Source organism: Miniopterus schreibersii (genome assembly GCF_964146895.1).
Source record: "Miniopterus schreibersii genome assembly, chromosome: 20".
Taxonomy (NCBI): Eukaryota; Metazoa; Chordata; class Mammalia; order Chiroptera; family Miniopteridae; genus Miniopterus; species Miniopterus schreibersii.
The window spans coordinates 16,739,793-16,763,756 of NC_138122.1; the positions used below are offsets into that span (position 1 = coordinate 16,739,793).

Genomic DNA, 23,964 nt, shown 5'->3' on the forward strand with positions numbered 1-23,964 from the left:
ATATTACAACACACACTTAAAAGCAAGAAAGTCAGCAAGCAAGAAAGAAAAAGGGGAAAAAGACTCATTGTCAAGAGACAAAACATCTGGTAAATATATATATATATGTATATGTATATATACCTCAAATCATTATGTTGTAAACCTAAAACAAACACAATGTTGATTACATCTCAATTTTCAAAAAGGAGAGAGAAAACAATCCACAGAGCCAGACTCTATAATGACCCAGACATTAGGACTACCAGAGACTACATGATTAATACATAAAGTACCTAGTGGAAAAGATGGACTTTGTGCTTGAACAGATTGGAAATTTCAGCAGAGATATGAAAACCATAAAAAGAGTCAAATGTAAAGGCTAGAAACAAAACAAACAATTATCAGAGATTTTAAAAAATTCCTTTGATGGGCTTATAAACAGACTACACAAAGCTGAGGAAAGAATCAAAACATTGGAAGATAGGTCAATAGAAATTATCCATAATGAAATACAGAGAAAAAAAACAAGTGAAAAAAGCAAAACAGCATCCAACAGCTGTGGGACAATATCAAGTGGTCTAACAATATGTAACTGGAGTCTCAGAAAGAGAAGAGAAAGATAACAGGGCAGAAGAAATATTTGAAGAGAAAATAAATGGCTGAGAATGCTCCAAGGTCAATGAAAAGTAATTTAATAATCTCAGCAAACTCCAAGCAAATAAATAAAAAAATAAACATTAAGGAAAACAACCTAAACACATCATAGTTAAATGTTGAAACCCCAAAACAAAGATAAAATCCTGAAAGCAGGCCGAAGGGAAAAGACCATGTACAGGGGAACAAAGATAGCGCAGACATCTCTAGAAACTATGCAAGTCACAAAGAAGAAAATTTTTTTAAGTACTAAAAAAAGAAAAACTGTCAGTATAGAATTCAATATCCAGCAGAAATACTTAAAAAAATTGAAGGTGAATTAAGGCTTTCTCAAAGCTGAGAGAGACCACTGACAGCAGACTTGTGTTAGAAAAAATGCTAAAGAAACTTCTTTAGGCCAAAAGAATTTGATACCAGATGGCAAATAAGAACAAGAAAAGATGTTCAACATCATAAATAATTATGGAAATGCAAATTAAAATTGCAATGAGTTACCACCACACAGCTGAAAGAATGGCTAAAATTTATTATTATTATTTTTTAAAAAATATCTTTTATTGATTTCAGAGAGAAGAAAGGAGAGGGAGAGAGAGAGATAGAAACATCAATGATGAGAGGGTCATTGATCGAGCCTGCAAGTGGGCATGTGCCCTGACAGGGAATCGAACCCTGATCGCCTGGATCCTAGGTTGATGCTCAACTGCTGAGCCACGCCCAGCTGGGCTAGAATGGCTAAAATTTAAAAAACAGGCAATACAGAAGTTCATGTGAGAATGTAGAGGAGCAACTGGAAGTCTCATATGTTGAGAATGCAAAATGGTATGGATAGCCACTTTGGAAAACAGTTGGCAGTGTCTTATAAAGGTTAAACACTCACTTAGCATATGACCCAGAAATCTTGGAACTACTATTTACCCAAAAGAAATGAAAACATATGTCCACATAAACGCCGTACACCTATGCTTTTAGCAGCTTTATAGCACTTCTATCATAGACAGATCAATGTTTATCAACTGTAAATGGATGAAAAAATTGGGATGCATTTGTACAAAGGCATGCTTTTTAGAATAAAATGGAACTACCGAAACAACATAGGTGCATCTCAAAATCATTAGTTTAAGTGAAAGACGCCAGACACAAATGGTTAAGTAACGTATGATTCCACTTATATGACATTTTCAAAAGACAGCACTATACACATAGAATACAGGCGCCCCAACAACTGAGCCACGCTGGCCAGAGCAAGCGTCCTTTTAAAAAAAACAAGACAAAACCAGAGGGGCCCTAGCCAGGTAGCTCAGTTGGTTAGAGTGTCATCCTGATACGCCAAGGTTTTGGACACAAGAAGCAACCAGTGAATGCATAAACAAGTGGAACAACAAATCGATGTTTCTCTCTCTTCCTTCCTTCCTCTCTAAAAAAAATAGATTTAAAAACATACACAAATAAACAAGAGATCTTATTTGACAGGGCATACTCACTGTCAAAGAGGATGATCCGGCCATCCCCACCACAGGGCTGGGTGTGATCCCCGAAGCAGACGCTGTTGCACTCAGTACTGGCTGCCTCCCCATACTTCCAGTAATCAGGATTGTTTCCACAGAAGCAAGCATAGCCTGACTCCATCCCAGCGAACTGCCACAACAAAGACACAGTACTTAGTAAGTGTCAATCAGGGATGTCAAGTGACCTGAAGGGGCCCAGCAAGGTTGGTCCCCAGCAAGCAACCAGCCTCATCTTCCTAGCCCAGCCGTCCCCTGAGACCTCTCCCTTTTCCCATTCCTATGATACTGTATTACACACTGATCAGTAACTATGCATCACCACCGTGTTTCCCCTTCAGTGAACATCCCTTTTAAATGTCTGCAGTTCTTCTGAATTCAAGTAAGTTTTAAGGGGGGAAATCCCAAAAGCTTGAAACATTAATAATAGTAACAGTAAACATTTTATTGAATGTTCTATAGATAAATAGCCACAGAGCAACTACCTTGAACCTCTGACTCCGACAAAAACTGATGCAGGTTTGTATGGTGAGTTTGTTAGATGTTTTACTGGCACCAGTTAGAGGAGGTGGGTTTCCATGATCCTTGTAGCAGCCAAGGTTTCCAGGCACTGGAGAAAAAAAGAAAAACAAAAGAATTTCACAACATCTGGCTGTGAAACAACAAGAAGGAAAAGCGTTTTGTGCCAGGTACTTTCATCTCAGCCAATATTTCCACTCCTAAGGCACAAATAAATAACAAGCAACAAGCTTTAAAAATGGAAGCCTTAGTATCTTCTGCTAAATGCCATGGTTTTGTTTATTTTGAAGAGTATTTGAGGCCTATATAACTAACCCTATGACATTTTTTTACCTGCTCATTATTGATAGAATTTAGTATTAAAGAGAACTAGAAACATTTTCCTAAAAATCGAAGCTACACTATGTAAATTGTTTCAGAGTCGTTGGAGGGCAGGGAAATCCCTTGGAAGCCCATCGTCCTATGCCTCGTGCCTCCCCTTGATCCTTAAAAAGCTCCCCAAGTAGGTTTCCTCAAGGCCTTTTGGTAAGTGTATTAGTTTCCTATTGCTACTAGAACAAATTGCCACAAACCTAGTGGCTTAAAACAGCCACTCCTTATTATCTTACAGGAACATTTAGGTCAGAAGTACTAAATGGGTGTTATGGGGCTAAAATCAAGGTGACAGCTGATGTTCCTTCTCAAGGCTCAAGGGAAGAGCCTCTGTTCCTTGCCTTTTCCATCTCCTAGAAGCTGCCCCTATTCCTTGGCTTATGGATGCACCATTCCAGCCTCTGCTTCCATCATTACAACACCTTCTCTACCTCTGATCCTCTGCCTCTCTGTTATAAGGACCTGTGTAATTACATTGGGTCTTACCTGGATAATTCAGGATAATCTCTCCATCTCAAACTCCTTAACTTAATCATACCTGCAAAGTCCCTTATTCGCTGTAAGGGATTACATAGACATTTTTTCGGGGAGGGGGGCACATTTTTTGGCCTATCACAGTAAACATATTATTGTTTCACAATTGCACAATCAGATGGTTTGGTCTAGTATAAAAAGCTGTATCTGACAGTAAAGAAACCTGAATATAGCCCGGCCGGGTGTGGCTCAGCGGTTGAGCGTCGACCTGGGATCCAGGCGATCGGGGTTGGATTCCCGGTCAGGGCACATGCCCGGGTTGCAGGCTCCATCAATGACTCTCTCATCATTGATGTTTCTGTCTCTCTCTCTCCGTCTCCTTTCCTCTCTCTGAAATCAATAAAGATATATTAAAAAAAAAAAAAAAAAGGAAACCTGAATATATGTACCAACTGTGGTAGACGGCTTTTAAAGATGGCCCTCAATGATCCCCACCTCCTGGTGGTCGTCCCCTTGTGTAATCCCTTCCCCTTGCGTATGGGTTGGAGTAGTGACTTGCTTTTGACCAACAAAATGTGGCAAAGTTGATGGAATGCCACTTCTGTGATTAGGTTACAAGAGACTGTGACTTTTGTCTTGCTAGTAACTCTCTCTATTTCATTCTTGGCTTATATAGTTTGATGAAGCAATATGCCATGTCAGAGAGGTCATGTGGCAAGGAACTGAGGATGCCCACAGCCAACAGCCAGCAAGAAACCAAGACTTTCAGTTTCTCCAAAGACTGAATCCTACTAATGATTATGTATGCTTGCAGTAGATCCTTCCCCAGTGGAGCTGTCAGATGTGACTCTAGCCTAGCAGATACCTTGACTGCAGCCTAATGGAAGACCTTGAAGCAGGGAACCCAGATAATGCAGATTTTCTGACCCACAGGAAGTGTGAGACAATAAATGCATGCTGTTTTAAGTCACTACATTTTGGGGTAATTTGTTATATAGAAAGAGCTAACTAATACATCAATATAATACATACTAAATATATGTTTATTGAATGAAGGAATGAATTTATTGTAGCCCATGGACATATCAACCTCTCTGGACCTTAGTTTTCCATCTGTGTTATTAATTTATGAACCACTCGACTATCAGATGAAGCCCTTTTCCTACTTTCTCTGTTTGGCTCCCTGCAATTTATATAACTGAAGCTATAATAAGACATGAATGAGGCCTGGTCCTAGAAGCACTTCTAAGTCAGTTAAGAGTCATATGTTATTCAACTCCAAAGTAAGCCATATAGACTCTAAGAAAGTTTTTTCCCTTTGTGTTCAAGCCTGGCAAACTGCATGGTCCAGTTTAATAAGCTTTATATCCACATTAGTCTTTTGACATCTAAAAATATACACACATATATGTGTGTATGTACACACACACACTTTTAATTTCTGCCACCATCTACATCTAACCAGCTCCTTTTAAATTGGCAGGAAGTTTCTCTGCTAACCCAGAGAGCCCCCCTCCCCGTCTAAGCTAAATGGTTACTCGTCTTCCTTACGTCACACGTGGTTCAAATATAACAAATGTGGCTCACCACACAAATGCTAAAATGCATCTTTCGGAAACAAACCAAATCTCTATAGTAGCAAATGTAAACAGAAAAACTCTGGCAGTAGAAACCTAGTGTTCAGGGGGCCTGGTTTGGGAATGGCTGGGTTTTAGAGTTTAAACAAATGTAGTGAGTTAAGCATCTTTAGTGGGGAGCGTATCACATAAGCCAAGTTTGTTAAAGGGACCTTGCATATGAAAACCCAAGCCATGCACTTAATGGTTCTTAATAAGAGCTACTTGATCATGATTATCTTGGTCATTTACTTTGATTTTTGTCTCATTTATTCCATTATGCTCACCAGAAAGCATGTTATTAGGTATTAGTTTATAGAGAGCCCAAGGCACATAATCATAAATGTGAAGATTAGACATAAACAAGGCCATGGGTTGCATTTATGCAGCTGGAACCTATTCACAACAATTCAGCAAGCAAATCCAGGCAGCTCATGTTCCACGCAAGCAGTGAGGTCCTAAAACACATCGTGAGGTAGATCACTGGAAATCAGATCACACCAGGTTGCTACTCCATTTTTGGAATATCAGTGGCCTGAGGTATCATCCTTGCCATTCACGTCAATCACTTGCTGGACACTGTCAGTTCTACCTCCTAAAATATTGCAGACATCTGTCCATGTCTCCCTGTCCACACTGCCACTTACTTGCCCAGTTTAGATCCTCCCTCTTAGATCGTTGCATTGGCCCCCTATTCAATCGCTGTTTCTAGGCTCACCCTACTCTAACCTAATTAGTACACTGCACCCAGAATATCTTTATAGTATATTCCAGGCAGAAGCAGTGGCAAGAGCAGAGGCCTAAGGTGAGAATGACCCTGGCCTTTGCAGGAACAAAAAGAAGCGAGTATAACCAGTGACAGAGAGAGAAAAGAAACAGGAGCTGGAGAGGTATGCAGAGGTCCTGCTCAAAACCCTCAAATATCCCTGGCCGCCCCTCGGGGTGAAGTCCAAACTCTCTCACATGTTTCACAAGGCCTTGCCCCATCTGTGCTGCTCCCCTTCTCCTTCCCTATCCGGATCACCCCTCTATCCCTGGGCTCACATTATATAAGTAGGTCAAAATAAATCACAGTGTATTTGCAAGTTTCCCAAACACACATTGGTTTCTGGCCTCTGGACTTTTGCACATGCTGTTCCCTCTGCATGGAATACTCTTCCCTACTTATGACTGTAACCTGAGCATCATTTCCCTGGTGGCTTGAGATCATCAAATGTACTTCAACAAATGGCCCCGACTGGTGTACTATTTTCTTATATTTTTAATCCTCACCTGAGGACATGCTTAGAGAGAGGAAGGGGGAGAGGGGCAGAGGGGGGAAGAGAGAGAGAAAGAGAGAGAGAGAGAGAGAGAGAAAGAAACACTGATCATTGCCTTCTGTATGTGACCCTACCTGGGATCAAACACACAACCCAGGTACGTGCCCCGACCAGGAATTGAACCGGCAACCTTTAACCTTTCAGTGCACGGGGCGATGCTCAACCAACTGAGCCACTCCGGAGGGGCCTGGTGTCCTATTTTAATGTTGCTGTGTCTGACTTTAATATTTAATCTGTCTCCTTGGTTACTGCCATAGCTGCTGAACTCTCAGAACATTTGAACTGGAAGGAGTCTTAGCACCTACTTCTTGCTGCTGTCAGTGCCCGAAGTCTTTGCTTATGCTCTTCTTAATTTGCTGCTTCTTAGGCTTAGAACAAAACCAAGCTTATCAGAATTGTGTGAAAAATAAGAATAGTTTCTAAAGAGGACCTTTTTGCTCCCTACCTTCTGCCATCCATATTAAAGCTCAGGAGTTGTTTTTCCCTGTTCCCTTCCCAGTACTTGGCACTATCTTGAAGGGCAGTAGTGCTATCTTCATCTGCCCAGAAGGTGACATCTGTCCAATGGTGACAAACGTAGGCTTTGGAATCAAACCCTAGGTGAATTGTAGCCCCTTCACCACAGCCTTTCCAAGCTGTTTTATCAATAGTGGAATGAGAAACAATACAGGCCTCAAAGAAAAATTAAAAGAAGATAATATAAATAAAGTAGACACCACAAGACCTGGCAAGATAGTATGTGCCAAGTAAACAGTGTTTATTATCATTATATGGAATAAGGCTTTCATCATTTGCCACACAAACAGGAACAACTTGCTTAGTAATAGAAACATAAAACAGCGTTGACTTAAAAGACAGAAATCAAAGGCAGCCACTCCGAAAACTGGGTTTGATTCCAGATATTCAAATATTAATCTCTTATATCTATCTGGCCGGCAGACAGCGCACTTTCATGTAAGCATCTTGCATGAAGCCAGAGCCCTTCAGGAAGGCAGGACAGAAGATACTATTGCTGTGTGACAGAGGAGAAACTGGTTTAGTGACATTAAGGGCCTTGTGTGGGGGCATACAAGATGGAAATGCAGTGAAGCTCTAGGGGTGCAGATTCTCACACCAGGGCTTTTTTCTTGGTGTTCCTGGCCCCTTTTCCTGATAGGCCCAGTCTGGGGAGCTAAATGAAAACAACTCCCTGACATTAAAGACAGAATCCTCAAACACGTTAGTCCTTCAACACTCTGCACCACAAAGCCAGCTTCTGAAACAACGGCCAGCCTCTGTGCAGATGCCACTGCCCTCTGAGTTGCACTGGAAAGTGTGGCTGGGAGTCTCGCCGGAGAAGACACGTCATGTAGTCTTCAAAAGCATTACTGGTCAACTGAGTGGATTTCCAGGCTGTAACCCACCCTTCACTCTTCCCAGAAGCAGGGAAGAAAACTCCATTTGAAAAAGGATATTTGTTCTCAAATTCCTTTTCACTTCCAAGACCACTGTAAAGTCCTGTGGCTTGGTCATGCATTTTTTGTCTTACCAAAGAGGCTTCATCACTTTCAATTTTTAAAAAATCATCTTAAGATACAAACAGACCCCTTGTTTATCATAGTTGATGCTTTAAAACTCATGATGGTTAATTACCATCATTCTCTTCAGATGTTCAGAATTCCTGAAAGACAAGTCTTAGAGGCGGCTGAGGGGAGACGGCCCTCTATTCAGATCAACCCAGGAACTATTGTTCTTTGACTATCATAAGGACCTGTTGGGAAAGCAACCAGGCAGGCTTATTAAACACGTGTTACATTTGAATATAACTATGGCCTCACTGTGAAGGTGCTACACACATCTCCCTGGGGCCTCCAGAGCTGACAGCCCTTTTCTGAGGACCACCTATTGCCCACAGCACCTTCTCAGAGGATTTGCTCCCACAACTGCTGCTTGTTGGGGACAGACCAAAGAACCCACTCCTTTGGCCACCACTTACTCCCACTGGGGCCACCAGATTCTCTCTCCCAGGAAGCTGGAATTGGGATTCCCGTTAGTGAATTGCAGACACTGGACTTGTAGGGTTCTGTCAAGTAGGGATTAAAGTGACCAGCCATGCCTGAGCTGCGTGAGTTGATGGGTGAGCTGATTCTGCTGGTCCACAAACAGGAAGAATGGATGCCATGCTGAGAGAGAGGCAGAGGTGGGAGACCATGTGGCCCCAGAGAGAGTTGGCAAGAGTGGAAACTTTCTTCCCAGGTTCTTGGGACTCTGGGGTTGGATTTTGTGATGTGCTCCTAATGTCCTTCCAATAAATCCCTTTTGCTCAAGTCAGCTTGAGGGAGTTCTATTCCTGGCAATCAAACAATTCCTAACAAAGACATAAAGCTTGCCCATTATGGTAAAAGCTCAATTTGAATATGCATTTGCAGATAGTAATTTGTGTAAGAAGTCCTGACTGTTACTGTGTTTTCTATTCTAGGGCTCTGGCCAGATGTGGGACATTTATTTAAGAAACTAAAAGCAAAGTTCTTGTCTTGTGTTTTAGAAAACTCTTCCCTGGGTCTACAGAATATCTTTTATTTTTTCTCATAAGTAAAATCTGCTTCTTCAGAAATGATGCAGTGACTCTGCTTATTTTAAATGTCATTTAACCTTGTGTGGCAGAAACCACCTTCTGCCCCAGGCACTCAGCATTGGTGACTTGGTGGCATATTTCTTCCTTCTGTGATAGGCAGACTGACGTGAGCAGAACAAAGAAGACAGGCCAAGTGCAGAAGGCCACCAGGGTGGAAACCCTGGGTGCCTAGCAACAGGCAAAACTGGGAAAACAAGGACCTCGCCCCCAGGGTAACCTTTTCTTCCCTAGCATATCGCTGTTCAGGCGGTTTGGACCCTTCCCTGACCTTTCCTCCCCTGGCATGTTGACAGTCATGTGGTAGACCCCCTTGAAGAAGGAACAAGGGGCCAAAGAGTAGCCTCATGAGCCTCCCATGTGGGCCCCTTCAGGACCACTCCTTTAACATTAACCCCTGAAGATGACATCTAGGCCTCAGATGTGTTTCAGCTCTAAGCCCAGAAAAGCAGCAAAACTAGACAAGTGATGCCCTGGCATCGACCAATCAGTGGAGACCTCCACCCTGAAAGGACACACATGGAAAGCCGATGAATATTCTACTGAGATCCTCCCCTGGGACCTTCCCTAAAGTCCCCACCCTTAAAAGCCCTTAGGATGAACGACCAGTGAGCTCCCTCCCAGGAGCAAGACTAGGCCTTTCCCCTCCCTGTCTTCTTTCCCCTCAGTCTCTTTACCTTTCCCTCTCTCTCTCCTAAGCTCTAAGGATCCTTCTTTTGCGTCTGTAATTTGTTTTCTGAGCCCATTTCTTCTATTGCTCACTTCTACCTCTGTGACTTCCTAAATAAATTTTTCTTATAGTTTGAGTCTTAGCTCTGAATTCTTTTCTAGCCAGAACTCAGGTACTGAGGTTGTTGAGCCAAGGCCCGGTCTGACCCCACCAGTCTGACACCTGATGCCATTCTCGACATGAGCACTTCTGTGGGAACAAGGACTGAGTACACACAAGACTTTGCTGCTCGAGTCTTATCACAGGACCAGTCATTTAGAATACTTCCATCAGAGAATCAGTTTGGTAAGTGTAGGTTTATTTACATTCTTAGCCTGTGACCCTGAGCATACTGCGCCCTATCCCGCCCATCTAAAACCATTCCAAATCTGCCAGCTGCCATCTTGGTCCAAGTCCTATAAAAATATGGCCCCACCTAACATCTATCAATTTATTCCTAAATACCAACTCTCCTTTTCAGTCACTCTGAATCTTCAAGCAGCCCCACATACGTCTTCGAGTCTATAACAACTCACCCAAATAAATAACCACCTTTTCTCCCCTATAAAATTTTAGCTTTAGGGGAAGGTAGTAAGAGTTCCTAAGGATTCTGATCCCCATACTGCCCTGATGTGTCCCAGTGGCACTTCTCTTCTGGTGGGAGTTCCTCTTCGAAACGTAATTTCTGGTTATTTCATGTGGTAGACAGTCTCCAAAGGAGGCTCTAAGAATTTCTTCCCTCCCACCATACATGTGTGTCATTTCCTACTTTAATAGTTGGAATCAATTTCATATACTCTTGAATCTGAGCTCGCTTTTTGACTTGCTTTTATCAATAAAATGGGGTGGACTTTTGAGTTCATGCCTTAAGAGAACCAGCAGCTTCTGCTTCCTCTTCCTTGGAAGCTAGCCACCACAGAAGAGGTCTGAATTTGCTGCTGAAAAGAATAGTCACCCAGGTAGAGTCTTGAAGCCATTCTGAATGTCCTGGCCCCAACAGAGCCCCTGATGAATGCAGCCACCTGACTGAGCCCATAGGAGAGTAGCAGAAGAACAGCCTGGCAGAAAGTCAGCCAACCCACAGAATCAGGAGAAATGATAATCTGTTGTTGTTTTAAGCCACTAGGGTTTGGGGTGGCTTGTTAGGCAGTAATAGACACCTTACGTGACAAAAGGTCAGTTCAAGTTCAAGAGGAAATACTGCTGTGTCTCTGGGAAGAAGAGCTCAGTTTGTTGACTTGAACTTTCTTCCTCAGGGACACCACAAATGCCCGAGGCAAGGAACCACAGAGTCATCTTTTACTTTTTCTGCTGTTTCATCTCTTATATATTCCACTTGTCATCAAGTTCAGTCTTCTTCCTTAATGCATCTTGGATTTAACCCTTCCTGACTTATTTCACTGCTGCCATTATAGCACTGAAAATGACCAGGGCCCTTATCCCCTGGATTTAGAAATCCATACCCATCTTCTCCTTTCCAAACTTCCTTCCTCCAATCCATCCTATAAATGTACCCTGGGCTCATCTTCCCAAACCAGGGCTTTCAGCATGTCAGTCCCCATCTAATCAACTCTAGCTTTCAAGGTCTGATCTGGTTCCTCTCTGTCTACTTTTCTACTTTGGCAGCTTGGTTCCCAACCCACAAGCACAACAATCCTGTGTCCTTCCTCCAAGTCTCTGTCAGCCTGTCCCTGACCGGGTGTCCCCTAACCCATCCAGCTCCATCTGCCTTTCTCCATGACGATGCCTCTAATTTCCACAACCCACCCTGAGCCCTTTCATCTTCAAAAACTCAAAGCACTCTACCTCATAATTCACTTATTTATATAATTGGTGGGCTGGTCTCCAATTTTCTCCTATGTTTATAACTCAGATTCCTAATTATATCATAAGATTGAGGGTAGGGACTACTTCTTATGTTTATACACATTCTTTACAGGCAAGTGCTGGTGTGAAGATTTTCAGTAAAATCATCCCTTTTTAAGTTATTAGTATGCTTTATACAACTGTGCTGTAGAACATTTTAGAAATACAGTATATATGTCATTGAGGAAAATGTCCATTTGGTTCAGAAAGCCTATATTTTTTAATGGAAAATTAAATAATATCCACTGCCCAAAACAAAAACTAATTGAGTAGATGCCAGATCTGAAACCATAAAACCGCCTGGCCGGCGCTGCTCAGTGGTTGAGTGTTGACCCATGAACCAGGAGATCATGGTTCCATTCCCAGTCAGGGCACATGCTTAGGTTTCGGGCTCAATCCACAGTAGGGTGTGTGCAGGAGGCAGCCAATTGAGGATTCCCTCTCATCATTGATGTTTCTATCTCCCCCCCCTCCCTCTCCTTCTTTCTGAAATCAAAACAAAACAAAACAAAACAAAAAAAATTTAAAAAATAAATAAATGAAACTATAAAATTGCATTGTAAGAACAAATGCTGGGCCTCTTGTGTCCCCGGAGTGCAATGCCACCACAAATGCTGCAGCATGCTACTGAGCCCCATGGTCAGTCAGGTGAAAAAGGAATGAATGGAAATAACACACTGGTTAGGAATGGCCTATTTAGGAACTGGATGACAGGAACATGCCAGTGGTAGTCTTTCCTTGGGGGAAGACAGAGGCCACCTCAATACTGCCAGTACTTCCCTGCCTACCATGCGCTAGATCCTGGACTGAGGGTAATGTATATTTTACTCATTAATCTTCAAAATAACCCTGGAAGACACAGATGAAGAAACCAAGGCCCAGGGGAGAGTCATTTTGCCTAAGCTGGTGTGATTCTCAAGTCTGCATTCTTTTCACTAGTTTGTGTTTCCTTTCTTATTGGAAGACGCATGGTTTCACGTCATCAAGAATATTTATGAGCACCTGTTATGGCCTCCACTGTTCTAGGTGTTTCTCCACTGTGGAAAATTGTTAATACGGCTTGACAGAGGAAAGCCTCCATAAATTCCACCAGCACCCCTCCATAAGTAGCATACAACCCAACTACAATGAGGGTGCCTGCTACGCAAATACAGCTTTGAAAGAAATCCTTGAGTCCTCCTTCCTACCTTAAGCCTCTCCTTCACAGAAATTCCAGAGCTACCCCTGCTCCTATCTTTGAAAATCTTAGTTTAGTTGGGAAAACAAAACTACTCATATAAAGCAAGAACAAACAATAAAAAACAGGATTCTGACAATGCTAACTTGGGCAGTCTAAAGGGTTCAATTAAAAACATTACGTAATTGTAATGGAAAGACAGAAGAGGTGAAAGAATTAGTATGCATAATTTATATTATTAATGTTCACTTCAATATTGCTTTGGCTATTGGTAAAGTGTGAGGTTTTGTTTTAGCTGTACAGTGTTGACGCACAGTATCTTTCTCAAGGTGAACTTCAGCTCATACAATGAAGACACTGGGAGACCCTGACGCCTGGACAAGGCTGCTTGATGCAGTGTTTCATGCAAAGGGTCCGACTCTGGGAGCCCTTTCCCAGCTGAGAACAGCTGGGCTAGGAACACCCGCGGAGACAGTCCAACATTCTACAGAGCCGCTCTGCTGCGCAACAAATGCTTCCTGGATACCATTGCAGCCTGCTTTACTCCTGGGGCTCGGGAATTCCCAAACCCAAAGAAGAAAAGAAAATGACTTAGAGCTAACAGCTTGAACTGCAGACCCTCTGTCGCCACTGAGTTAATCCTTTGGTTTCCACAATGTCAAAAAGGCAATCTTAATAATTCGGCATACTATCAGAATTTCAAACTCTAATTCCCAAACAATCCACAAAGAAAATTCTCAAGAATGACCTCAACAGTAGCCTGGATCCATCCCAGGGCCCCTGTTTTCAAGGAAATAAGAGAAATGGGGCTTGAGTACTGGAAGGAAAGGGCACTGGTCTTGCCATTATGAGTCCTAGATTCAAATTCTGCTTGGCTCAGAGTGCAGTCCTCATCAAGTCACTTAACTACTCTAGCCTCATATTCTCATTTGAATGGGGGCGGTGGTTAGAAGAGGACAGGGCACTCGCCTCACAGGACCATTGAAAAAGTTAAATAAGATCATGTGAATCTAAGGGCTTTGTACATGGCAGGCACTCAATAACAGCTCAAATAAAAGCTAAAACATACTAAAAATCAGTGCTGACAGTAAAATGCAGAAAATGCTGACAGAAACAAAACATTTCCTATAACTGAGAGACTGCCTTGACCACCACTGCCAAAGTGCCCTTGGCTTTTCACTCAAACTCTGAACATAGCTTTAAAAACTCTTATTAGGGATCACAACTGGAAGTTTTCAAATCCGTTTTTTGGGCTGTGTTTTTGTAAGGAACACAGACCTGTTTTAACAAGGCCATGGTGCTATTTAATTAAAAGGAACTTGAGCCAGTGAGGTCACTGCCAGAGATTGACCAAAGGCCCCATATTGCACAGGTGCTATCACTGGCATCCTCGCAGGGATGGTCTGTGTGAATGATACAATCACTAGAGAACGTCTCACAGATTAACAGGAAGAAGTTTCGCCCTAAATCCTTAATATGGAGGCTTAGGAAACTATGGAGAAAAGTCTCCTTCTGACACTCCATGCTCCTCAGCCTCATCACCATCTACCTGGGTCAAGTCCAGGCTCCAGACGCAGACCATAGACCTTCCATTATCAGGCTCCACTTAATTCTTCTCAGACCTCATCTCCTGCCTTCCTTCTTAAAATTTCAGTCTCAGCAACAATGACTTTGCTTGGGAATTTGTGTGTTTGTGTGCACACGTGTGTGTGTGTGCGTGTGCACACAAACTGTTCCCTCTGCCTCCAATGTCCTCCTTGCTCGACTTGACCTAACATCTAGAGCCTGGCTACTAAAAAGTGTGGCCCTGCAGCTCCAGCATCCCAGGGGCTTGTTAGAAATAGAGAGTCACCAGTGGATCCCAGACCTACTGAATCAGAATCTGCTTCTGAGTAAGATCCCTGGTGACTGTACGACTACATTTTTATAAGGAAACTTAATGTTGGAGAAGCCCTCTGTGACAAACAGATGTCAGGGCAGCTGCCCCTCTTTGGTGCTCCCAACCTTTTGCTCAGCTCACTTATTATAGAGTATCTTACATATGCCTATTGTTTATGTGCCAGTCTTCAGTTCTAGACTAGGGGCTTCCCACCACAGGCTGCAGACCATGCCATCCTTGTATTCCCCATGCTGTATAAGGTTTCACATACGGTCAGAGCACAAAATGTGTTATTTGTCACAGCCAATAGCCTCTAAAGTCCTTGTGATTTTAAACTTTAGTGACTAACTTTAAATAACTATAATAACTAGCTTTAACTTTAATAATAACTAACTTAAATAACAGTTTTAGTAACTTTAAATAACTAATAGCTTTATTAACTTCAATAACAAAAACTGTAATCACTAATTTTAATAACTAACACAGATGCCTGTGAGCTACATGTAAAAGTATTACCTTTTAGGTTACTCTTGTTACACATTTGAATCCAGATACTTTGAATGTTGTATATACGCATTTTTAAAAAATACATATTATAAAATTTATATTTTGCAATGGAAACTTTCAAATATACACAAAAGTAGGAAAGAATGATGAGCCTGTCACCCCACATCAACAAATGTCTACTTTTTTTTTGATTCTCAGATTATTATTTTTTAAATAGATTTTTAGAGAGGGAGGGAGAGGGAGAGAGAGAAACATTGTGAAAGGGAAACATTGATCGACTGCCTCCTGCACATGCCCTACCAGGGATCAAACCCACAGCCTGGACATGTGCCCTGACTGGGAATCGAACTGGCAACCTTTCAGTGCCACACCGGCCAGGGCCAAATGTCCACTTTTTTAAAAAAACATTCTTGTTACATCTATTTCCCTCACTCCACCCACTTACTTTTGGGGAGGCTGGACTGTTTTAAAACAAATTCCAGATATAATATTATTTCAACCACAAATATTTCAGTACGTATCTATAATTGAAAAGAACTTTATTATACCTAATAAAATGAACAGTGATTGCTTAATATAATCTAACAGTCTATATTCAAATTTCACTAATTATTTCAAAGATGAATTTTTATAGTTGGGTTTGTAGAAATCAGGTGAATGTTTTATAGCAAACGAAAACTAGCTCTCAAAGATGAGAAGGTAAGTTTCTCATGCCTGTGGCCTAAATCAGCTGTGTGTGAAGAAAATTATACTTGTCTTTAATGCCATTTGCAGGTTCCTCTCCCTGCTCACAACTAGATTATTTACTTAAAAAAACACACCAAACTGTTATAAAGAACCCATAGATAAAATAGAGCAAAGCAAAAGCAATGCTGAGGTCCATACAAGCATGTCCCTCAAAAGCAGTGAAATAAATGGAAATTAGAATGATGAGGATAGTTTTTTACAAAAGAGAGATATGCAAAGGATAGATTTTAAGTCAAATGATTTCCCCCTCAACAGTCAAACCAGCAGGACTTACAGATTTAGAGTGGAATCTAGAAGGATGATAAATTTGATGGTGTTGGAATTTGCTTTTAAAAATCTGTGTTTTTTTGCCTGCACTAAAAACTTGGGGTTTCTGAGAAACACATGGGCAGAAGTGGCTTAAAGAGCAAATCCAATTACCTCAGAGTGTTATCCTTTTAACAGTAAGTTCTGATCCGTGCTCCATAAGTCACGAGCACAGTTCAAATTTCCCTGGGCCCCCTTTTGAGTGGTCCTGCCTCTCTGCCTCCCTGCCCGTTTTAGCTCTCTACGTAACACGCCAAGGGGCAGAGATTCCAGTCTTCACACAATGGCCCACCATTCAACCACAGTCTGCTTTGTCCCTAACCATTCACTCCCCCTGGCTCCTGCTGGGTCTGTTATATTCAGATATGAACTTTCCAGGAGTCTGATCATGTCACAGGCCTTTTCCTGTATGACAAGTTCAGTGCTAATCATGAATAGCGGGCTTCACACAGAGGGTTAGTATTATTCATGAAAATTATGACTCCACATCCAGAAATAGGGCAAAATGTACTAAAATAGGCAGGCTGTATCTCAGTTGAGCCCACTAGGCAATTACCAAGGTCTCTTGCTGCAAATATCACAGGAGTTTTTCTCAACTATGTTAATCAGATACACGAGATGCACAATGTCCTGCCAGACTCAAGGTTTGAGGCTCAGCTTTGGTGGGGAGCCGTGGTGCCCACAGGGTGAACGTAAGGCTTTTCCAAAGAACCAAAGCCAGCCATTCCCCACTCCCTCAAACTAGGTACTCCCCAGTTCTTATTCCCAGTTTCTGTAAGTCTCCCTACTCAGACCATTTCAAGGCCAGCTTTAGAAGCTTTGAGAGGGTTACCAAAGGGCCATAAAAGAGGAAATGATATTAAATTTTCCTTTTTTTGGAACAGCAAGGCACATCCAACAAATATTATGAATTAGAGGGGTACTAGGTGGCTTGTACCACTTTTGCTCTAATTCTCTCTTCTGAAACTTAGTTTTCAGTGACCACATTGAGTCAGCTCCCACTGGCCCAAATTATATTTTATAAATGCAAGTTGAGGATTATCTTTCCAAATAAAAGTGCCCAGATTGAAATCCCCTCTTTGCCATTCCTGAGAGAATGACATAGGCTGGTACTAAAAGACTATCTTTGTGTCGAACAAATGGACCGAGGAAAATCTGCTTTCCTCTCCCCCTGCCCCTTTCTTCTTTACATAACTAGGGCCAAATGAGATGTTTTTCATTTAAAAAATTTGATTAAGCCGACTGAGCAAAAGCCTTTTCTTCTGGTCTTTACTGTTTTCTCAATTCTGGGACTGAATCAAGACATACTCAGGTTGGAAGGATAGGGAAGCTAGGGCCTCACTGCCAGGAAGGGGTGACATTTGGAAGTTTAACTTATGAAAGGTGAGTACTGGGCCTACAGCACTAGTTTAGGGGATGCCCTTTCCCCTTGAGGCACCAGAATATGGATTGCTGCAGTGAGAGCAAGTGAGGGGGTCCCCGGTTCCATGCAAACCACCATATCCCTCTATATACACAGACTCTTGACCTGAGGGGTGAGGAAGGAGGCAGGGCAAGGAGCAGGTTTAAATAACAAGGAAAAAATAACCCAGGTAGAATTATTATGATTATTATTATTATTGTTATTATGTCCTGCTCTTCAGCTCTAGTAACTCAGAAACCCTGCCCCTTTGGCATATTTAGAAAGATATTACAAACACTACATTTGTAACCTCCTTATAGTACCATGTTTAGTTTTGGTTTCTGTACTTTAAATCTTCCCACAATATATTTTATCTTGTTTTAAAGTATCTTTCTACGATTCCCTGCCACATCCTATATTTTCTGAGGGTCAGGGCATCTTCCTGCCTTTGTATCTTGCCTATCATAAACACGGAATATAGGAATAAATGAGTGAAACTGTTAGAAAACAGGCCTCATAATAAAAGACTGAAGAAACTGGGGGTTTTTTGGTAGTGAAAGGGACAAGTTGTAAGTTTTCATGAAAAACAACAGAACCTCTTTATGCTAATGTGAGGAAAAGAGCTATCACATTGGCTTTGGAGGGTATCTAATTAAATATTTACTAAATATCATTTTTCAGGGGATATATCACATTAAATCCAAATAATAGGTAGTGTCATAAGTTAGTTTTACTGTCTTCATTCATTCTAAAAAAAATTCATTCACAAAAGTACACGGTACTTTCTTTGGCTGCTACAGAGCTACTGTTGCCACCTCTACCTGTGAAATAAGAGCAAGGAAACTGGGGAGAAGCAGACATTTCGGTTGAGTTTATCCATCAAGGAAATGGGATCTCCCTTCACCTGCTTCATGAAATCCACCTGCCTGAACTACCTGCCCTCCGGCAGCAGCTTTCCACTCTGCACTCTTAGTGTTCAGTGTCATGAAACTTGCAGGTGGTGCATTAGGGTCTTACTCTGGCAAGCAGGTATCTCGCAGTACTTCCAGTAGACACCGTCCTCATGCTCTGCCACGTAGCACCAGGGGCTCACATCTCCATCTGGATTTCTGTTGGGGTAAAGAACATACCAGTAACATTTCCATCATTTTAAGTCAGCTGGCTCATTGCTTTTCCATTTTACCAATAGGAATATTTCAACTTTTGTTATTTCTCATAATTGGTATGTATCTCAATGCCACCTCTTATGAAGAAAAAATTGGTAATATCTTTCTCCTCCAACATATACTTCAAAGTTTGGGGGCAGGAGGGGATAGGGGAGAGTAAGCAAAGGTGATACATGTTTATACAAATTCAAAACAGTGTAACCAGGACAACTGACCACTGAACAAATCATGACAAACAGCATTGGCACTTTAAGTATGAACATGGCAATTCCCACGGCTGAAAGGGCACAGGTGCTCTCTTGATACTGTGGATAGAAATGGGAATGATGCGAATGGTCAGGATGGTGATTTGGTAATCAGAGTGAAAGGCCCTAAAATAGGCAAACCCCCTTTACTTGGCAATTTCTCCTTTAGTACTTTATTCTAAGAAAATCTTTATTATTTATAAAGATGTTCACCACAGCATTTTTATAATACAAAAAAAAGTTAGAAAAAACAAGTAAGGATTGGTTAAATAAATATGTTATAGCCACATAAGGGAATGCAAGGCGCTAGTTAAAACGTGGTGTAGAGACACATTTTATTAATATGGAAAATTTACATAATGTAGGCTCTATTGAGGAGCTTTCACCAGGATCAGGCTGGTCAACTTATGTTTCATAAAAATGGGTCCCTGGGGTGGTGAACACAATACAATATACAGAAGATGTATTATAGAACTGTACCCCCGAAACATATATAATTTTATTAACCAATGTCACCCCAATAAATTCAATAAAAAAGAAAAAAAAATGGGTCCTATTCCTACCCTCAAAATACTAACTTCTCAGAGAGTTCTGAAGAAAACTAGGCCAAAGCATTTCAATCAGAACCTACAATCCTGTAATCCTGGTAACGACTTCTGATATAGCAATAATATTTTTAAAAGGTTAATTTCACATTTCTAAATGAGTGGCTTGGAATAAATGCCCTTTAAGGTCTTTTCAACTCAGAGATGCCATGACAATAAACGGCAACACCGAAGAAACAGAACAAAAAGGGGCAGGGGTTACTGGACACACAGAAAAGCCTCCCTCTCTTCACTGCTTTCCAAGCTCCCTTTATTTAGACTCAGAACACTGGAAACCTGACACTCCGGTTAGGCCGGAAATGGGCATAAAGACCCAGCAGCCGGAGCTTTGGAGCAACCCCTATCAGGCCCAAGAGGGATAAGTCTATTGTGTGGCCCAGAAGATAAGCCGCGCCGAAGCACAAAGGGTCCTTTTATTTTTTGTGCCCAAAGGCAGGTGCCAGTGCCAATTCTGCTCTTCCCAGTCTGTCTGTCTTCCCTCTAATCCAGATATGTCGAGCCCAGAAAAGTGCGTTCCCATCACTCGCCATCTCTCAGACATCTCAACTGTGATGGATCTGGAAACATCACACAAGACAAACAGTGTCGGATGTCAGCTGAGAAATCAAAGCAGGAGAACTTGTACAAAGCCCTTCTTCAAACAGTATTTCACTGTCATTTTCTTCCCTCTATTCAGTACTCAGCTTTGATGTAGTATTTGGTAAAGGCCTTAGAAAACAACTGTTTGTTATCAATGTCAAAACCATTCTGAAAAGCATCAGAATAGCTTAATAAAGAAAAAGCGAATTCATCTTTGACTTCACTGCAGTGCTAAAAACAAAAGGCCCAGACTCTCTGATGTGATAACAGTCAACAATGTCAGCCTCTCTTTTTTGAAGTATAAACTGGGAGATCAGGTCTGGTACATTCCATCAAATCAATGCAGGAGAGGGCTGCAGCCAGCTAGGGCTAAGGAGGAAGGTGGTCGTCCCTGGCTCTCACTGCTCTCTTAATGAATACTACTGAGTTTGTGGGAGCCTATGGGGAGAACATGGTGCTGATCCATGAAAAGAGATTTTTTTCATATAAATTAAACCCCATTGGAAATTTCAAATTTACCTTAATGTCAGACTTAAAAACAGGAGCTCTTATGAGAAGACTTGCTTGATAGAAAGCAACAGAATAATAGGACAAACCAGTGGCCCACTACTGAGATACACTTTAGAACAAGAATATATAAGTAACTCCCCAGCTGGCGTGGCTCGGCGGTTGAGCATCAACCTATGATCCAGCAGGTCACGGTTCAATTCCCTGTCAGGGCACATGCCTGGGTTGTGGGCTGGATCTCTGGCAGGAGGCAGTCGATCAATGACTCTCTCTCATCACCGATGCTTCTCTCTCTCTCTCTCTCTCTCCCTTTCCTCTCTCTCTCTGAAATCAATAAAAATATATTGAAAAAAAGGAATATAAGTAATTATGTAAAAACAAAAAACAAACACTGGTTTCTCTTCCTAAACACTCTTCCCAACCCAACTGTTCCTATGAATAGAAAAACTAGGGGAAGGAAATAAACCAGAATGGAGTGGGGTTAAATTTTTAATTATGAAAAAAGTTTTAATGAACATGTATAGCTTTAAAAATAAATTGTAAAAGAATTTCTTAATGAGCACGTGTAACTTTAACAATAAAATACAAGAGACAGCAAAATGTGAAGCAGCATATATATAAATTGTTACCTCTGGGAAGTGGGGCTTGGTGGGGGGAATTTGCGGGGAAAGACGTAAAATGGGGGACTTTATTTAAACAATATATGCCTGTAGTTTTTGATAATTTTTTTGGAAAAGCTTTTAATATTTTTATAGTAACAAACTAGAAAATAATGCAACACAACTGTGGGAGAATGGCCAGTTGGTACAAGTTAGGACAGAGGTGAAGGAAAGAGCTGAATGCACAGGGATAATGAACATGGACTACAGGCCTGGTGACTTCAAGACAACCACAAGGGTCCTAGAGTGTTAACAAAAACATGTAGAGAGAGCAAAAGGTAAACAGTGTGGCCTATGCAATGCAAGTATAAATATGTTGGCTCAGCTGGGTCAACATGCCATGGGTGAGATTCTAACATACTGGTGGAACCAGGGACACTGTGTATAGCTAGAAGTGTAGCTCAGGAATCATTTTTCCCTGTCCCAATGGCTCAAGAGGCTGCCTTTGCACCTGTCCCAATAATAATTAAATTCAGCACATTCCTGAACCATGAGTCACATTACCAGGATCTTGGGTATAAACATCTAAAACAAAACTATACCCAAAAGTGCTTAGAATTTTTGCTCTGGTCCCTACAGACCAATAATTCTTTACTTGTTTTGGATCCCTAATAACTGAGAATCTGATCAAAGTCATGGATCATCTCCCTGCAAATTGCAAGTACACACTTGAAGCATCGTGGATCTCAGGTTAAGAGCCCTTGCTAGAGTCAAACAGGTGAAGAGCAAAGAAACACCTGTCTATTGAAAGGAAGGAAACAGCACAAATTTGATGGCTTCCGCTGCTCCCTGAGAAAGGCTATCCTGGGCTGGCAAAAAGTGGATAATGCAGGGCAGTTTTTTTGCTCAGAAGCAGAGGGAGATTTGGGCCACAGATGGTGCTTTTGCTTGATGGCCACATTCACAGCAGCTTAAGAAGCTTTGCTGTCTGTGATTGCCCGCTGGTGGAGGGGCCAACTAAGAAAACCGTCCCAGAGAGACATATAAGTGACCAGACAGGAAAGTAGAGCTCTGGAAATCAGTGTCAAAGCAACCCAAGTTGAAACGAGTGGGAGGTTGTATGTGTGGGTGTGAAAGAAAGATTTAAAAAATCGTAACAAGAAATGCCTCTGAGTTGGCCAAAAGGAGACAAAGATGCTTTCCCTAGTTGTGAGCAAGGTTGTAAAAAATTGGAAGAGGAGACCAGAGATTTATCTTTTAAGTACTGTGTGGCCCCATCTTACCTGCAATAGTTATGCTCGCCAAGGCCCCCCTCCCCGTTGGGGTATTTCAGAGTATTGTATGGATGCTGGAAAGTCTCGTTCCAGAAGAGACATGGCTTCCCGCCTTGTAGTGCCGTCCAGTTCTGCGTTCCCCTATAATCTGCACCATTGGCTGTGAAACATTCTAGGAGAAAGAAAAGACAGAGCAAACTAATTTTTTGGCAACATCTATGGTCTCCTCCCTCTCTGGTTGATGTTTTATTTGTTTTGTTTGGACCAAGCTGGAAATGGATAGTGTCTTGCTAGATCCTGGACATAGCAAAATTAAAATTGCTAGGGCTGAGTAAATCTGAATCAAGGTGCCTTCCAAATGCTGGGCTAATCTTGGCACTAGTTTGTCTACATACACTAGAACATTTTCCCTTAAAGTATACAGATTCCAACTAAGATATAAACATGTAGTTGAAATGTATTGAAGCCCACGAAGTGAACCAGGAAACCCCCAAATCTGGGAACAGTTGGTAACAGCCATCCATGAGGAATTCTGGGTGCTCGGAGGGGGTCACTGTTCTCGCCAGTGTCTCTGTGTGGTAACTAGAACCAGGTCACCAGCTGTAACTGAGCTCTCCCCTACAGTCTGAAAGGCTGCACTGACACTTGGATTTAATAAGACCATCGGATACAGCAACGCTTTGGAATCCCAATCACACAAGTCTGGGAATGACTCACATTCCCTGGTAATGAAGAACAGTCCTCCCCATGCTGTTTGAGACAGAAGTGCAACAAAATAGTCAACAGCAGGGAGGAAGGGCCGAGTTGGCATTTTCTCTCACCTGTTTCTGAAATTCCTTCCTACAAGACACACTGAACAGGGTCTCAGGTCCATTTTGTAAAATGACAAAATCCTTGCAGGTGCAACAATGTACTTCTAAATAAAATCTGCTTCTCAGACTTTGGGGGGGGATGGGAACTGAGGCTGATAGGATTTCCCCCCACATATTGCATGCATTAAATTCACAGAGGTTCATGAGAAAGGCACAGTACAAAGAGCAATTTTTAAAAATTAGCTTAGTTGAAACTGACAGATAGAAGCACTTCAAACACTTCTTTAAGATGTATCACTAGGAACCTGACAATATAGGGGAGTTACACTAACATTCTGAGCTTTATTTCTTCCCTCCCTTGGCATGCACTGACCTATACCTTCCGGTGTGAAGGACTCCTGTTGCAGTAGATGTGCCTGCTCCAGCCTACGCATGTACATGACATGAGCATATCTATATTCTAGAAGATATTTCTTTTAATATTTAAAAATCTCTCTTCCTGGCCTGGCTGGTGTTGCTCAGTGGTTGGAGTGTC

General features: G+C 41.8%; 1 protein-coding gene across 1 annotated transcript in view; it reads right to left on the reverse strand.

The window, feature by feature from the left end:
* KREMEN1 (kringle containing transmembrane protein 1) overlaps nucleotides 1-23,964 on the reverse strand; it is a 49,496-nt gene that overhangs the window by 10,234 nt on the left and 15,298 nt on the right. The window contains exons 2-5 of the mRNA XM_081123314.1: nucleotides 22,627-22,789; nucleotides 18,660-18,751; nucleotides 2,624-2,748; nucleotides 2,118-2,271 (exon numbers count right to left, since the gene is read on the reverse strand). Of these exons, the coding sequence (XP_080979440.1) occupies nucleotides 2,118-2,271; nucleotides 2,624-2,748; nucleotides 18,660-18,751; nucleotides 22,627-22,789 (534 nt within the window). The remainder of the gene's footprint in view (nucleotides 1-2,117; nucleotides 2,272-2,623; nucleotides 2,749-18,659; nucleotides 18,752-22,626; nucleotides 22,790-23,964) is intronic.